Source organism: Phaenicophaeus curvirostris, chromosome 21, assembly GCF_032191515.1.
Source record: "Phaenicophaeus curvirostris isolate KB17595 chromosome 21, BPBGC_Pcur_1.0, whole genome shotgun sequence".
NCBI classification, from domain to species: domain Eukaryota; kingdom Metazoa; phylum Chordata; class Aves; order Cuculiformes; family Cuculidae; genus Phaenicophaeus; species Phaenicophaeus curvirostris.
The window spans coordinates 2,549,133-2,567,256 of NC_091412.1; the positions used below are offsets into that span (position 1 = coordinate 2,549,133).

General features: G+C 41.9%; 1 protein-coding gene across 2 annotated transcripts in view; it reads left to right on the plus strand.

Annotated features, from left to right (window-relative positions):
* The window catches only part of GTF2I (general transcription factor IIi), an 86,364-nt gene that overhangs the window by 13,552 nt on the left and 54,688 nt on the right, over window positions 1-18,124 (plus strand). For both annotated transcript variants that reach the window (XM_069873923.1, XM_069873924.1), the window contains exons 4-9: window positions 9,375-9,509; window positions 10,784-10,967; window positions 11,166-11,194; window positions 12,329-12,377; window positions 13,072-13,115; window positions 14,428-14,505. In XM_069873923.1, coding sequence (XP_069730024.1) covers window positions 9,375-9,509; window positions 10,784-10,967; window positions 11,166-11,194; window positions 12,329-12,377; window positions 13,072-13,115; window positions 14,428-14,505 — 519 coding nt within the window. The remainder of the gene's footprint in view (window positions 1-9,374; window positions 9,510-10,783; window positions 10,968-11,165; window positions 11,195-12,328; window positions 12,378-13,071; window positions 13,116-14,427; window positions 14,506-18,124) is intronic.

Consider the following 18,124-nt stretch of genomic DNA (forward strand, 5'->3'; position numbering starts at 1 on the left):
AATTTAATTTTTATTATAACACAGCAGAACGTTTGTGTCCATAAAACACGATCTGTTTGGTACAGGACAGTATTTTTAGATGTTGAGTTTCAAAGATTCAGGGAGCCTTTGGGGGAACGTTGTGCTCATTTAGGGAAGTGTTGTTGATGGACACTGCTTAATCAATAACCTAGGGGAACCTGTCTTTTCCTGCCTAGGAGGAGGAGAAGGCATGGGTCAAGAGCAGGGATAAGAGAAGCAGCAGTCTCAGGGGGAGTTTAAAAGCCACAGCTGTAAAATGTTCTGTCTTGGCTAATTAAATAGTGCTTGGAAAGCAACTATGCTTAATTTGTAGCAGAAAAATTTGCTCCTAACAATGCTTTTGTTGCTAGCTAAAATTCTCCTGGAGGTCTTGAAGGTCATTTGTTTGTGGTGGGGCTCTGGAGTTTTGCCATTGTCCTACTCGCTTGGACAGTGACTTGCTTTGTGCATAAGCGTATTTACTGCAAGGAGAGTCACCACAATGTTCCATTTTCATATCCAAACTGATGCCAAAATGCAGAATTATGACCTCAGTGAGGAATCAAATATAAGTAGAATGAATTCCTGTTTTATTTTTTCACAAGGGCAGTCTTCCGATACTGGTATTGATGGAAACTGATAGCTGGATAATGGGGTGAAGTTCAGTTTTTCACCTGATTTCTACTGTTGTGTGTTCCTTAAAGGGCTTCCCTGAGGTCCTGGATATTTTATTTTGTTGTCGATGCAGTGGTATCATGGGCCCTGGTGTGCCGGAGGCTTTGTACACTGGGCGCGTCTGTTGGGAAAGAGTCTGAAATAACTGGGATTTGATGTTTGATCTCACTGGCTAGGTCTGTACTCCTGGTTCTGGATGGTGGGAGGCACTGGCTTCTCATCCATGCTTGTGTTTGACCATATCGGACATGGTGTCTATAGATATGTGCCTGTGTTTAAACCTTAAATTAGTTCTCATCATCCCGATCCTTTGCTTTATTCCAGTTACAAGACACTCATTCTTGGGCAGCACTTTTGTAGTGTCAGGTAGATGAGGTTAAACAATATTCACTTCGAAAACAGTGTTTTCATTGTGCTTCTTGCAGGACATCGGTGTAGATCTGTGTGAACGAAGCCAAGTAACCTCAGTCATTGCGTTCATGGTTTCATTACATGCATCTCCCCTGTAGTTCTTGGGGAGTTTGGAGCTGAAGGTATTTTTCTCCCAAAAAATACTGACAAAGACGTTGATAGTTCCAGAAAGTGTGACTTCAGAACATCAATTTTCAGGAATAATAGCATTACATATTCCTTTTGATGCCAATACCATCACTGCCTTGACGGCTTTGAAGTCCTGCTGAGGTTTATTGTGTTGTAAGTTTTGATCTAAAACTTGGAACCATGGAGGCAACAGTTCCTTTCCCTTCACATCTTGTTTCTTCAGTTAAACGTGAAAGCTCACAATAGACAATGTTAGCTTCAATTTTAGTAGGTGTTTTGGAAAAATCCAGGAAGACTACAGTTCTGTGTGTATTTAATAAGCTTTAATTGGGTCCTTTTTGTTCCTTTGTGATTGATAAAGGCTTCCAAGAGGTTCTTACATTGCTGTTGGAATTCAACCTTTCAAAATGCAGCTGTGGTGACTCTGGAACACACGGTGCTGAAAATATTGAGAATTAATTCTCTGCTCGTGCAGGTCTCTTCATTTTTTCTTTAAGTATAACAGAAGTGTAGTTACTAAGTATTCCTCTGGTTAGGTCTGACTCTGTGACAAGCCAGCGTGTCTCTCTAATCTTTACTTCCACCTTTCCCACATCTCCTTTCTATAATCTGAGTAAATATGAAGAGTTTCAAAATTTGGAGGGCTCAGGCTTCAAACCCACTGCTTATTTTCTGTAATGAGTATAATTTAGTGGGCTAAATTAATGAAATGTGTCTATGAGGTTTATGAAGGATGTAGCACATACGCTTTCTAGCAGAATAGGCATGATAAAAATAACAGTGGTTTAGTGAAGACAGCACTGGAGTTTGGTTTCCTGTGGTTTTCATTCGTAATGACTTTCACCCACATGGGTTCCCTAATGCTGAGCTGCAGGGGAAGGAGGAGCCCTGTGCTATCTCATCTACTTTGTTTCCCTAACAAAATGGTTTAGGAGCAAATTATAGCAATGCTTTGTTAAATGTTTTGTTAAATGGTTTGTGTAGTGAGTGTTGAAGAAACAGTCAATGGGTATTAGTTATTTAAAATCGGGACAGATAACGTATTCTTTTGAACTGTGGTTAATTCAGATGGTTGCAAACCCTGTGCTACAGTTAAATGGTTTGTTTCAGTCAATGAAGAACTGCATGTGCTTGTATGAATAACACATAACTTGGCTAACCTGCAGTCTCAGTTGTCCTAAGCCTGTGTAAGTTTGTCTTGTACACAAAAAATTGTATTCTTTGAGTGCCTGCTCACATTCAGAGTATGGATGAGCAGGGATACTTGTGCATTGTGAGAGATCAAGATCATACACGTCTTGCCCTATCACTGCCTCTTTAGTTTAGTTGCGTGACCCACAGTTCCTTTTGGATGGCCGTGGTAGGATGCAGTGCCTCCTTGCTATCTGGGTTGAGTTGTGGGTTATCAGCCACAGTGACCAGAAGACACACCTGGGATGTCTCAAGAATGCTGCCATGTATTCATCTTCAATGTGTTGACACCACTCTGCTTCATCCCTAGCTGTTCATCTGCTCAAGCTGGAGGCTGCCTGTGTGGGATTAAAGCAAATTTGTTAATGCCTAGACCTCGATTTCCAGGCAGCATCTTCCCAGCTGTGCCAAAGAGGTACCACTCACTTTTGCCTTTGCTTTCCCTGTTCCCTTCAGAGCCTTCCCATCAGTTTGCTTGGCTGTGTGCTGTCTGTGCAGGACACCAGAGGTGGAGTGTCTCAGTTTTCCCCTTTTTACTTGCTTTCCCGGTCTGTTTCTAGGGATTCTCATCACAACATCTTACTCTTGATGTTCTTTGAGTGGCGTGTCTTGCTGCTTGCTTTCATTTTCCTAACAAATGAAGCTATTTATGTGTTTGATCCCATCTGTATCATCTGTAAGCTTTGACTATAAGCGATGCTGAACAGGCTGTGGTATTGCAGGCCTGAGAGCCTCTTGCAAAGATCCTGTGTTTAAAAGATGGTAGGTGGGAGTCAAGCTACAGTAGTGTGAATATTTTATTACCTTAGTAGCTCTGGGTTAATTTTAGACTTGTGCTTAAAAATGTCTTTGATTCAATCAGCTGAGACAGCCAGTGACACTGCAGCTGGCTGGGGAGTGTGTGTGTGAGCTGCTGGGCTGGACACAGTCCTGTTATTGTACTTCGTTTGGATGCTCCTGGAATGATGTAAATACAGCACTAATAAAGTTGATTTGCTTCTTCCTTACTGTTGTGCTTACCTCCAATTATATTCTGTTTATCTTAACTTGCCATAGCTGTAGTGATTCAGCAGCATTTAAATGGGGTGTTTAGCTTTCAGCTCTGAAGCAGAGTGGATCAGACTTGAAATTGAGCACAGACGAATCCCCTGACCTGAATGGAAGCAGCCTAATACCTTTGCAGTATTACTATAACAGAGGTTATTAGTGGGTCTAACTGCTATTGATTGTGTGCGTTTGTCCTTATTACAGTATCTGAAGGACAGTCTTCATCATCATCTTTGGTATCACAGTGAAAATACCATTCCGTAAGTAGCTGACATCGTTTTACGTTGCTCAGAGGCAAATCCCTTGCTGTTAATGCAGCTACTTTAAAAATACCAGTTCTTCTTGATGAAACTAGTTTCCCACAGTCGTTTTCTTTGGCCCAAAACTATTCTGTGGCCAGCTGAGACTTCTGTGGTTTTTGCTGTTCCTGAAGCTACAGAATATTTTGGAAGAGAAAGGCGTCATTAAATTGTAGACATAAATAGTAAATGAAAGAAAAACAGTAAGAGCCAGGCAGAGGATAAATCGTGCCAAAGCACTGATGGAGTTGCATGTGTTGCCATTATTAATCTGTTATGATTTCAGATGCAAACAGGGGGCTGCATCTGTGGTTCTTGCTTTAGCCTTGGTCTCCCAGTGCACTGCCAAATGGGTACCCTTTGCAGAATGCGTAGCAGGGAAAAAGGATGTTGGAATAGGTGCTTTATAAATCTGTGACTGTCAGGGTGCTTTTCTGTTGCCAAGCCAAAATTATTCACACCTCTGTAACTCTCAACATCTTTTTTCCTGCCAGATTTCCTTGCAGCTATTTGGGAGTGGCCTCTTTAGAACAGCCTCTGCTAAATGCATGTTCTGTTTGCGTGTCTGCTGGAACAGCTCTTCCCAGTCACCTTTAATGGGAACTTAATCAGCTGTGGCTTCTGATTGTGTTCCTGAGTTTTCATCTCCCTCTTTGCAGCAGGTGACTTGGAGTAACTTTGCGCTTCTCCAGACTGCGAGACCAGAAGAGATGGGCAGCTGCTTCTGGCCACACTGCCTGTAGCCTGTCATCATTTCCCAAACTGATTGTACTGGCAAACATGTGTTTACCCCTGCCGTGTCTGTCACCTGGGAGTTAAGATCTTGCATCTCTGCTAGTGGAAGGGATCATGCGAGTATTCCCTTGTCCGTTTGGTTGCATGAGCCAGGTTGCATCATACCTGTTTCGTTATGCTAACCTGGCTGGCTCTGCCTGGATTTAATGTGGAAGAGTTCATAATCCTTTTGGCTTGGGAGAGTTGTGGGCATGGTAACTGCTGGTTTCCCCTTGTGCATCTTCTAGTTCTTCTGCAGCTATGTGAGAAGGTCTTCTGCATTTGTGCCCAGGCCTCCGCATGACTTTAAAACCTCAGCTCTGTGAGTTGGTTCAGGGAGTCCTCATCTCCCTAGGATGCTACAAGGATGTAGTTTCCTCACTTCTAAAGCTTATGGGGTATCTTTTTTAAGTAATAGGAAGCATGAAGCTGCAGATGTTCCTGCCCAAAAGCTGGAACTTTGCAACATACATTGACAGCCTCCAGCACTCAAGGCTTCTGCTTTCCCATCTCTTAAAGTATGTACATCCCATTCATTTGAAATACCAGTTCATATTTTGCAGCTGTTTCTGCCCCAACTCTTGTTTTTGAGGTAGTTTTCCTGTTTTGGTTGTATCTGCTTGGTAAATAAACTGAACAGTATTCATTCGTGGAATCCCCAAGAGATTTTGTTGGGTTTTTTTTTGCTTTAATATTCAACTGCTTTCTGTTTTGTATCTGCAGAATATACCTATGAGTTAAAGCATCCACCTTTAAAGACTTGTTCACTTTATTCCTAATAAATCACATACTTAGGGATTACTTTAAAAATAACATTCCTAGCACTGACCAAATAGATGCAGTTGCACGTAATAACAATAAAATCCAAAGTCATCTGCCCTATCTTTCATGCTGGGAACTGCTTTTCTCTTTACCATTGCTGTGTCCATTTGAGATCACTGAAGTAGTTCAGCTTACACTCCCCTTCTGCCTGACCTTCTGAAATACAAAGCATGGATTTTGAGCTGTCCCATGCTGTGTATTTCTTAAATAATTAATACGTGTTTATTAACTGAATTCTGTGTGAATAGCCTAGGTCTTCGTTAAGGACCTGGAACTAGTTCTTGTATATTTTAGTTTTAACTTGTGGCCTGCTGTACTCTTCCTTTTCTCTTCTACTACTGTTCTCCTTCCCTTTTTACCCCAGCTTCCCAGGCTGGTAAAAGGACTTTCCTTCAGGGGGGTAGGGGGTGGCCAGCCCTGCTAACCATTAATTTTCTGGTGGTCTCCTTTGCAGCTCTTTTTCAGGGTATTAGGGGAGGAATTAATCTGGTTTTCTTAAGCTTCAGTTACTGGCTATTTCCCTGGTTTTCATGTCAGTTGTCCCCTTTTCCCAAGTTCTCCAGGTGAAATGAAGAATGCATTTTCAAAACTGCTGTTATACAGTTGGACACAATTGATTTTCAGGGACTACGTTGCTTGGCTTGATTGTCAGAAACCGCTCATGTTCTGCCTCTGCTCAGCCGGTTAAAGGGTGTGAAGCTAACAGTTTAAAAAACCTGCTCACGTCCAGTCATGTTTCAGCAGAGACCACCCATCTCATTCCCTCGGAATTGCAAACAAACAGAAAATCACTGTAGATTGGTGATCGTTTTGAAATTCCCTGTCTCCTAAATTCTGCCTCAGATGATTTGCTTTTCTTGTGGTGAGCCTTTGATAGTCATAACGTGATTTTTCTTTAATTTGAGATTATTGTCCGATTTCCTGAACTGTAAGATCAGATGGCCTGAAAAATCTCACAGGTGAACTGGGTGGATGTGTTATAAAACAAAGCAAAATGCTTTTAGCCACACACATTTATTTTTCTGCTGTCATTGCTCATAGTTGTTTTCAGAGAGTAATTTTCCTCCAGCAAAGTGAAAAAATACGGGTACGTGAGTGTTGTCACAAAATCATTGTTGCCTTCAAGTTGCTTCTCAGAGTGTCTGCACAGGGGTGACATTCATACTCTTATAATCACATTGTGGCTTTGTCTGCCTGGGGGATCAAAACCCACCCTATTAAAATGCTTCTGGTGCTGGAAAATGCCTTAGGTACCTTGGGACTGACAGCTCTCATGGTATAGGAGCGTTGAGCTCCAGCAGCTTCAGATGCTGAATCCTTCCAGCTTTTCTCTGTTGTTTGTGTAACATCTCATCTTCAGGTCGCATTTAGGGGGAAATTTAGTTAAGTAAATTGTTTCTCTTCTAAAGCTTGAGTTTTATTTCTTATTCTTTGGGGAGATGTGGTCAGTGCTGGTTTTGTCACTTGTCACAGTGTGACCCCGTGAGGTGCACGCTGCTCCGCAGAGGGATGCAGCCAGCTTCCTCTGCTCTACATCTCTCCCCTCACTTGAGGGGAGCAAGCAGACACACTTTATGGCCTGTTTTAGACTGTGCTTTAGTGGACCTTTAGATTAGATGCTGTATAACACTGCTGAGCTGTAACTCTCTTCATCGATTCATAAGCATAACAGCATCTGTTTAGGGCAGGAAGCTGCAGACTCTGCCCATACAGAGGTCAAGGCGTAGCTATTGTTGCCTTGCAACAAGGATATATCGCTAAGTTCTTCAAATATTCCATTTTTTTTCTATCACAAAAATTTTTGTAAGAGGCCTTTTGTTTTACTTTAAAGCAGCCTATTCATTTTAGAGTATATTCATTTCATAAGGATCATGACAGCTGGGAGATTCCTTTTCCAGCCAAATGGTAGGCTAGGCTCTAAAACCCAGGAAGGGTTTTAGATGAGGGTTTGCCGATGAGGAAGGGTGTTCTGGAGAGCCAGAATGTCTGAATAGTACAAGAATTTAAGAGAGACACAACCATATATGCACTCCCAGTGCAAAATGAGGATTGTTACTGGTTGGGTCATTGTAATCATAGAATGGTTTGGGTTGGAAGGGACCTTAAAGCCCATCTAGTTCCAAGCCCCTGCCATGGGCAGGGACACCTCCCACTGGATCAGGGGCTCCAAGCCCCATCCAACCTGGCCCTGAACCCCTCCAGGGATGGGGCAGCCACCCCTGCTCTGAGCAACCTCGGGCAGGGCCTCCCCACCCACACAGCAAAACATTTCTTCCTAAGATCTCATCACAGTCTCCCCACTTTCAGCTCAAACCTCTTCCCCCTCATCCTATCCCTTCACTCCCTGATCCAGAGCCCCATCCGAGCTTTCCTGGAGCCCCTTTCAGTCCTGGAGACTGCTCTAAGGTCTTCCCGGAGCCTTCTCTTCTCCAGGCTGAACCCCAGCTCTCTCAGCATGTCCTTGTATAGGAGGTGCTCCAGCCCTCGGGTTGTCTTCGTGGCCTCCTCTGGACTTGCTTTTATCTTGCAGAAGCTAGAACAGCTTTTGCAGAGGGTCTCAACTCATCATGCAATACACTCCCAGCTGCATAGAATGCATGATATGCTATTTCTCACCCTTGCTGCCTATGAGACTTGATCTTGTTTGTCAGACTTCATAGATGTTGACCTTCAAATGTGGGAGAGCGCAGGGAGGCAAATGCATTATGTGAGCACAAGAAAATGGGTAAAAATCATGTAATAAAATCCAATGATAAGGGTATCTTTTGTATTTAATAATGAGAAGTGCTGTGTCTTTTTGTCTGCAAAAATTTTTGATGGGAAGTCAGTAGTGGTGTCATCTTATTTTTGTTTTGCTTATTTTTAGACAGTGTGGGTACACTTCTGAAAAGCTACTGGCAGAAAAAGCACTTTCAGTGAATCAGTCTCTTCTGTGGAAAAAACCCACCTGAAAAGCAGCACTGCACTCGGCTATAAATGGAAACTGGTGTCTCTTACTCCTTAGTCGGCAGGCAAACCTTATAAGCTGTCATTAACTAAGCTCCTCTGTTATGGGTAAATAATAATATTGCATTTTTGCATCATTTGTGTTAGGGTAGGCGCTGTCCTATTGCAGAGAAAGCCAAAGTGTCAGGCCTGAAGAGCTTGAGAGCCAAATATCACATGGAGGTGGGTTCCCAGGGCACGAAGCAGATGTGGGATCTATAGAGGAATGAAGGAGTTCTCTTTTAAGTTAAGATTTGAGTTTTTAAGATTACAAATGTGTTTTATATTGCTTCTTCAGCTCATTTCGCAACCCATTTGTAATCAGTTGGTCAAACTGACTCTTACTTACTTGTATCAGCAGTGCTGGCAGTGCAGATGCAGTGTTTCTGATGTGCCGTTGATATTCCCTCAGCCCTTCTGCAGTGACTTTTGCTCAGAGACAGAACAAGGAGTAGGGCTGAAATCTCCATATCTGTTCTGCGTTGACAATGGCTTGTTTGCCACTTGGCAGTGAGAGATACAGACTTCAAGTGTCTTCAGAAAGAGAGGAGCTGTTGTGCCAAAAGTCAAATCCCTTCTGTAGAAAGTTCAGCTAAGAACATACAGCACAGACAAAACAGGATACGACATAGCTGCTAAATAAGATGTCATTTTGACTTCTCCCAGGTGACTATCTTGGTACTTCTTGGCAGTTTTGCATTTTATTTCTACTTTATTATCCTCTCCTGGGATTAATAGCATTTTCTACCTCTTCATGCCAAAATAGCCTGTTTTTACAATGCGCCTCTTTACTTCATCGTTCTTACACCTCAGAGGATGATATTTACAAAAGTTATGAGCAGGATATAATAATTTTGGGGTAAATTTAAATTTACTCAGTGTCTATCCACACAGATAAGTGCGTTTACCTCTTGGGCAAATAAGTTCTTAGGACTTTCTAGCAGGAATACCTCTCGAGTGTCTGCTGTCTAAACTGGAGGGCCTGGGCTTTTTAATAACTTGTTATTTTATTTTTGTCTTATTCTCATAAATATCTGCCAGGTGTTACAGAAGAGGAGAGGGCTGCAGAACTGCAGAAAACAAAGACAGTACCACCTGCAAACAGGTTGACAGTGGATATGGTGGAACTTGAAGCTCTCAGGAAGTCTGTGGAGGACTTTTTCTGCTTTTCCTATGGTGGGTGCTTTAAGACTGCAAAATATCTGTTCTGGATTTTTTTATTTTCATACCAGAGGAAAGCACTGCATCATCTTGGTTTTCCAACAGTGCTGATGTTAAGATGATATTTAACCTTTAATAGCCAATTGTAAAACATACACAAATGTTGGGTGGTCTTCTTCTGAATGTGTTTTGTGGGATGTGATTTGAGACTATTGCACAGTGCAGCCCATTTAGTTTTCCTTCAAGAAAGCCTTTGCTGCTCCATGGGTTCCAGCGTGCTTAGTGCCAGCAGTGCTTGGTTTCCTGTAGATGTGCACCTTGCTGTCACTCCAGTCCTCTCCACAGCTTTTATGATCGTAGAATAGTTTGGGTTGGAAGGGACCGTAAAGATCATCCAGTTCCTGCCCTGCTGCAATGGGCAGGGGCACCTCCCACTGGATCAGGCTGCCCAAGGCCTCGTCCGATCTGGCCTTGAACCCCTCCGGGGATGGGGCAACCACAGCTTCCCTGGGCAACCTGGGCCAGGGCCTCATCACCCTCGTAGTGAAGAAATTCTTCCTTATGTCTAGTCTAAATCCTGCCCCTCTCCAGTTTGTACTCATTGCCCCTTGTCCTGTCACTAGAAGCCTTTGCAAACAGTCCCTCCCCAGCTTGCTTGTAGCCTCTTCAGGTACTGGAAGGTTGCTATAAGGTCTCCTCAGAGCCTTTTCTTCTCCAGGCTTAACAACTCCAACTCTTTCAGCCTGTCCTCATATGGGAGATGCTCCAGTCCTCTGATCATCTTTGTAGCTTCCTCTGGATTCATTCCAACAGCTCCATCTCCTTCTTATGTTGAGGATTCCAGAACTGGACACAATACTCTAGATGAGGTCTCACAAGAGAGGAACAGAGGGGCAGAATCCCCTCCCCTGCCCTGCTGGCCACGCTGCTTTTGATGCAGCCCAGAACACGATTGGCCTTTGGGCTGCAAGCACACATTGCTGGCTCATGTCCAGCTTATCATTCTCCAGCACCCTCAAGTCCTTCTCTGCAGGGCAGGTCTCAATCACATTATCCCCCATCCTACACTGAAACCACGATCGCCCTGACCCAGTCGTAGGACCTTGCCCTTGGCCTTGTTGAACCTCATGAGGTTCATACAGTCCCGCTTCTCCAGCTTGTCCAGGTCCCGCTGGGTGACATCCCATCCTTCCGGTGAGGCAACTACACCACTCAGCTTGGTGTCATGATGGACTCATCCTTTTGCAAACTCGCTCTTGACCTCATAACTCTCTCCTGTTTTTTTCTAGGTAGAGCTTTGGGGAAGTCAACAGTGGTACCTGTGCCATACGAGAAGATTCAGAGGGACCAGTCTGCTGTGGTGGTGCAGGGCCTGCCCGAAGGGCTGGAATTTAAGCACCCAGCAAACTACAATGTCTCAACCCTGAAATGGATTTTGGAAAACAAGTCAGGGATCTCATTTATCGTCAAAAGGTTATTTGCTCTCTCTTGTGCTAATCTGTCCACTTTGGTTTTATACTTAAACTAAGTACAATTAATTTTAATTATTGAATTAAGACCTTGAAGTCTGTTTCTCTGAAACAGGAGTGTGCTCTCTTTATTGTTAATGGCCAAACAAGTAATGATGTCTTTGTTAAAGCTATGGGTTTTGCTTTCCATATTTCCACACAGGCCTTTCCTAGAGCTGAAGAAACACCTTGGTAAGTTATAGCTTACTCAAACTAAACAGAAACAGATCAGAATTTTAGATTAAATAGCAATATAGATAGAAAATTTGGTCCTGTGGATAAAGGGTCTAACTGTGCAGAGATCCCTAGGCTTTTAGTTGCCTTACTGATGGAAATATAACCTTTTCCTTTATGCGTTCTGCAAGGAGCAACTCATTAGAGATAGAAGTCATTCTATGCCATTCTTCATTCTTTAACTGAATTTAAATTTAGTGTGAATTGGAGAGTATCCTGTGGAAAGGAGATGTGAACTGATGATGGACTGCATTGCATTTTTAGAAGATGCCAAGACCTTGCAGTGCTCCATATTGCAATACATAGGTGATTTTGTAACTTACGTCTTGTTTTAAAAATCGATGTAATGTTCTGAAGTGTCTTGATGTTGTAGTTCCTATGAAAGCCTCTATATATTAAAAAAATCTGAGACTCACTTCTAGCTTAGAAGAAATCTCTTCTCCTGTTCCCTTTATGGATCATGTTGCTTCATGTGCAAAATTCATATATGTGAGGATTTGATTTATGAAGCAATCTCTATAGGAATGTGGTCAAAAAAGAAAAGTTTCACTTTTTCAGGTGAAACAGCCAGAAGTTGATGCTGGGTTAGTAAAATTAGAGATGCCTTGCCTGGCCTAATAAGAAGACCAGAGATTGGGAAATTAAAGAGATTCGTGTAATTATGTCTTTCTACTGAAAATGCAAGGCAAGTTTTCAGTGTGGTAAATGACTTTCTATAATCAGAATGGTTTTGGGTCTAGCTGTAATTTATGACTAAACTGACTCTCTGACACTATCCATGTTCTTCTATCAGAACTTAGGTGAAAGATTTGTTTGCCTTTGTTTCCCAATATTATCACTTAGCACCATGAAAGTGCAGTGAAAAGCATAGTAGAATGCAGATTTGAAGTAATTTTATATTGGGCGTCGCTTAGTAGTTTAATAAAGCAGTTTAACAAGATCTTTCCCTCATATCTATGAATACAGAAAATACGCACATCTGCTTGTAAAATGTGAACAGGCTTTTGCTTCTTGAAATCAGTGTTACGTTTTCAGTTTGTGTTTAAGGTAAAAGGAGTACAGGAAATTCAAAGATTGTCTTCTAACTTTCAGGAGCTCATGTGACAGATCCTTCACATTCAATTATACCTCCAGGTGGAAGGTGAATTTAAAATCATGTAGTTTTTTATATCAACTGTGTCTTTTGGTAGAGTTTATTTTTCTGTTGTTGTGCTTTTTCTGTCCAGCTGACCTTTGAATAACTTTTGCTTGCCTGGGATTATAAAAAGCATGGAGCTGAATTTTCTCTTTCTTTTAACTGTTATTTGTGGGGAAACTGTTGCGAATTAAACAGATGGCAGAGTCAGTTTAATTAGCCCAGTGTGTGTTCTTAATTCACAGTATGTCAGTCAGGGATAAGTTTGTCATGTTTTGTGATTCAGCAGCGATAGGGAACAGATGTAACGTTGCTTCCTTCCCCCTCCTCAATTAAAAAACTAAAATAGATTTTTTTTTGTTAGTAAATGAGGAGATTATACCTGAAATAAATAAAAAAAAAAGATATTGTGAAAACAGTGATCAGTTTTCTGTGCTTCTGAGTTTGCTTTTCATTAAATGATAAACATACTTTGAATATTGTGTTTGTCCCAAAAATGTAGAGCTAGGAGATTCCTGGGAATTCCTTTGAAATAAATCAGATAAGCTAAGATGCAGGGTTTTTGCTCTTGTGTGCCTAGCTGGAAAAAAATACTGGGAAATTGATTTTACTCAACAACTTGTAAAACTTGAAGAACTTAGCAGAAATGTGATCATTGTTTTTTATAACATCAGTGTGCTTGATTTGTTTATTTTTGTAGTTGCCCCCCTATTCAAGTGAAAACAGAACCAAACGAGGATTCCGGTAGGTTCAAAATTTTGTCCTTAATTGCAATATAATGGTTCATTTCTGTTCAGAAAATTTATTTTAAGCAAAGATAGGAAGCTTCAAGAGAAAAGCAATCCTTTGTGCCCAGGGAGGTGGTTGAGTTACCATCCCTTGAGGTTTTTAAAAGACAAGTGGATGAGGTGCTCAGGAAACGGTTCAGTGGTGGATATGTATGGTGTGACTTGATGATCTCAAAGGTCATTTCCTACCAAGTGATTCTATGATTCTATGAAAGAGAAACTATTCTTTCCTTAAAAAGTGCCCACTTTTCAATTGGTGTTTTTATCGAGTATTCAAGACGCTTTTATCCCCAATGGAGAGAGAAAAACTTGACAGAATGTCCATTTCCCAGAAAAAACAGAAATATATGAATGATAAATAGCAAAATACATTATTTATTGTTAAGGATATGCCCAAGCATTCCCAAGTTGCCCTGCAGGTGGGACACGATCCTGCCGGGCACTGTGATCTGCAATAGAGTGATGCTTGATGCTTCAGTGTACGCTGTGAGATAGAGGCGTGAATAATCCCATTAAAGCCTGCTAGACCACAGGGGTGCTTAGAGATAAGCTGATGGCTTTCTCTTTTGTTGGGTTGAGCTATATTGCTCAGCATTTTGTATAAGAATGAAGTGTTCGTGTTTAGTCCAGTTTTTTGTTCTAGTTCTTTGTGCTAGAGTTGTGGTTTGGGCTCCATATAGCTTTGTGGCTATATGGAGCTTAATGTTGGCAAAGAGTTAACTTGAGCTTCTTGTCCCAGGCTCTTCCCAGTGCTGCTTTCCAAGCATTTTAAGTAATTCTCCTTTTGTCAGAATGTATTGGAAACATTTTAGGGAATGCTGTGAAGGCTTATGGAGCTGATGGTTCACTTGAAGGAAGCCGGGAGCAGTTGAGGAGCTCTGGTGTTGCTCCACTGGTTTGATGCAGGTGGAACCTAAACTTGACTGTGCAGAACAGTGAGCGGAAGCAGGTCTGGAAGTACTTCCAGTACAACCAGTGATAAGCTGTACTTATTTTGATGATGTGGTGGGCAGAAAAGGAGGATTTTGCAAGGATTTGTAGGGAAGCATTTCATGCTGAATCCCTTCCAACCATGTCCAAACTGAAACATAAGAAACCAGCAGGTCACTTCGGTACCATCGTTTCAGCTCAGCAATTGTTTGGTGCCTTTTGTCTTCTTTTTTTTGAGTAGAGACCAATTAGGATCTTGATGGGTATTTAGTTTGGTTTTTTTCTAAGAACCTAGATATTATTAGTGTCCATGTTAGATTCCTTTGTTGCTTCTACAGGAATTTCTTTGGAAATGACAACAGTAACGGTGAAGAAGGAATTGGATGATCCTGACTATTATCAATATGATATTCCAGGTACTGATACCAACTTTCATATGTGTTTATCTCATGAAAAGGTTGATTACTTAAGCGTTGTTCTCTCTGTGCCTCTTTTTACTAATTCTTTGTCCTTAAATATAAAATTTCTTAGCTCTGTTAGCTTGCGTTTCCATGCAGGCTATCATTTAAGTTACTCTGAAGAACTCCAGAAGTAAGTGCGGATTTTCTGTAGATTGAAATGACCAGTAATTAGAAAGTTGTAATAATAAGTGGCAATGTAAAATAACTAGAACCTTGAATTTATTATTTCAGCCAGTTTGTCATTAGGTTAATTGAGCAATGCAAAGGAAAATAGGCAAGCTGCTATGTGTCTGTGAAAGATCACTGCATGTTAAGCAACCAAGTGCAAACCAGCACATCCTTTCTTTTTGTAATGCTACATGTTATCAAGATAACATTTTTCTGTGTGTTTAGACACAGAAGATTCTCGGGATTATTTTCTAATGTTCTTTAATAACTAACGACAGGTTGGTATCAATATTCTTGTACTGGCACATCTCGAGTAATGTGTGAACACTATTCGGAGAGATCTTAACTGTGCAGCACAGCAAAATGCCACCACTCAAGTTCTGAATTTGAAAGGTGAATTCTCTGGTGGAAGGATTGTCTTCTCTTCCTATTTGTACATTGTCTCAGGGGGTGGATGGGTTTACAAGCAAGATGGAACATAGTAAAAAATAGATACTTTTTTTGGAGACAACCTAATGAATGTTCCTTCCAAAGCCAAGTCCTGTCATCTTTTCAGCCCCTTGTGGCTTTCCATTTCATGCATAAAAGCAGTCAGAATTTGGCCAATAGCCCAAAGTGTAATCCAATGCTGTTTCTTGAAGAGAGTCTGCACTGAAATAGCTTCCTTACAGAACAGGAACCCATTGTGCTGCAGTGTGATTGTCTGAGCTCAAAAATCCTGTTTGTACAATGTGCTTCCATAGCAAAGTTTAAGCGATGTGGATTTGTGGTGGGGATTTCTCTTGTCGTTTGCAGAACTCGAAATTTAAACCTTCTGGTTGATGAAGAGCAGCATCTATCTTTTGCAGATAAAATGGTGCTCAGTTAATAACCCCCGGTTTCCCCACTCACAGCGTAGGCTTCCAGACTTGCATTCCAAAGATTCAAACCTGAATATGCTGGTAGGAGGGATGGGGTGCTGTGAGCTAGGAGTCATTGCCGTGTCATGTCACGTCACCTTCCCTGGAGTTCCTTTGAGTTGTTGATGCTCAGATTGAAACCAAAGGTTGTACGGAGAGCAGGGAGCTATAAATTCAGAGGGGTTTGTGTGTGCAGAGGAGTGAACCTTAGAAAAGCACAGTTACCCTGCAGGGTGACACAAGATTGTGTTGCCTTGTAGAGAAGTGCTGCAAAATAAAGACAATGGCTGGGGTTATAGGTCTTACTAAAAATACCTTGAAGCAAAGGCCAGGCTTACCGATTTATGAGAAGACACAACTTAACTGTTAGAGAACAGCAATCTGCTTGGGGCTTCCTGGAGAAAATGATTTACTGATGAAATTTCACTGTTATTGTTGTTCTCGGAGTGTTTGCTCTCTCTCACAGCTCTGTAATGCTGACCAAAGCACTTCAGTGGCACACAGAATTCTCCCATCAATCAAACAGGGGTGGAAATTACACCTGTGGGTGGAGGTTCTTTTAATATCTTATTATCTTTTTGTAGGTTGCAGCATTTGGCTGTCGCTGTGAATTAATACTGTAGTACTAAATTTAGAGATGTTTTGGCAGTGCACAGGAAGAAGACTGAGGAACAGGGACCTGAGCCATCAAAACTCATGTGGGTGTTTTGACACAGCATTAGGGGCAGTTTTTCCATCAGTGGGCAGTAGCGGTACGACAGTGGGTGGGTTTTTCCAGTATCCTGGACAGATGTGAAGGTCACTGCTGTGTTAAATGCTTTGGGTGACACCACAGAGAACCTGTTCTGGAAGAAAGTCCAGGTTTTGACTTTTGACTAAATGAGGAAAAGGACGGAGCAGAGACCTGCAAGATTAAATAACGCATGGTGGAGCATTCCAGCTATTACAGTTAACATTCCTGTATATATCTTATCTGCAACTACCAGGCATTATGGCTTTTATGAAAAGAAACATTAGCTAAAATGTTATTTCTTAGCTTAGGGGTTGAAGTGTGATTTAATCCTTGAGATGTGGTTTGTACTCTTCGATAAAGCGTATCGCTGTGCTGTGGGAATAGATCTGTTTCCTTGGTGGTTGCAGAGGGACCAGCATTCGTTTCAGCTTGTGCTATGGACCAGATTGGTATGAGCAGGGTCTGATCCTAAAGGCAAGCGGGAGGGACATGCCTTCTGTACTGTATCCATGCAAATAGATCTCCTTCTCTGTATTCCCTACCAGCATCTACACCAGCTTCCTTGCATCCAGAGACTATTCAGCTGGTGAATAAATATATTAGGAAGGAACAGACACGCACCTGGCCTTCACACTAGAAGGCTGTCTACAAGACCCAGGCTCTCCTGAAGACTTTCATGGAAAAAAATGAGGTGAAAATACTATCAGTGCCAGAACGAGAGCAGCTCTGAATCAGTTAAGAGAACAGAATTGAGCTATCCTTTTTCTCTTTTTTTTTCAATTTACGAAGAAGTAGGAATACATCAAGAAAATTCCTTGAGGCTATGTAGCATCTTCAGTCCTCTTTATCAGTGAAACAAGGCTTTTTGGAGACACAACCCATGCAGAACTGAGTAACTTGCTGACTAAGGACCCTAAGGACCAAGCTTTTCCTAAACGAGGCATGTTATCCCATGAATTTTGTGAATGCGAGTCTTCTGTTACCACTGACGCCTGGAAGTTCAAACAAAGAACTGGAAGCAGAAGCAAGAGGCTGTAAACAATGTGTGCCGTGACTTGGCTGATAAACCACTGTCTAATGAACTGACTGGTTAAGCTTACAAACCACTTAGAAGGGAGTAAACAGCTGCCTACATCTCTTTTCTGTAAAGCACCGTGTATTGGAAATGTTAGTGAAGCAGTTAAAATAATCCATTCATCCAAACCCAAATGAGATCGAAAATATCTTCTGCTGAATTGAAAAAAAAAGGGGAGGGGGAATGTGTCCGTTTATTCTCACTCTGGAACCTTGAAATTCATTAATGTCTTTTACTATGTCTCTATGAAGAAAATTGTTCTCTTTTGATGATCTCCCAGAGAAGTGATGTCCTTTTCCATGGGGCTGTAAAGCTGAGCTGGCAGTGCTCCAGCCACCACCATGTAAGACTCAGCATGTGGATGCTCTCTTAAACCACAAAATTCCAGAGGATGCTTCGAGAAAACAAGCAGGCACAGTGTTGTGCTTCCTAAAGGCGTTCTGATATTGCGCGGGTGATTACATATTGTTCACATTGCTGCCATCTGTGTCGTGAAAAGAAAGACCAAAAATGGAGCATCGCTGACGAAGCCAGTCCATGAGATGATAAATCCATTCCTTCTGCCAAGTGGCACGGGTTTGGCTGGTAGCATTAGGACGTAATCCATTGGAAACTGGGGCTCATGGGTTTGGACTCGGTGTCAGTAGGTGGGAAGGAATAGCTGTGACTGAGGGGAGTGACATCTCTTATTTTAAAGGA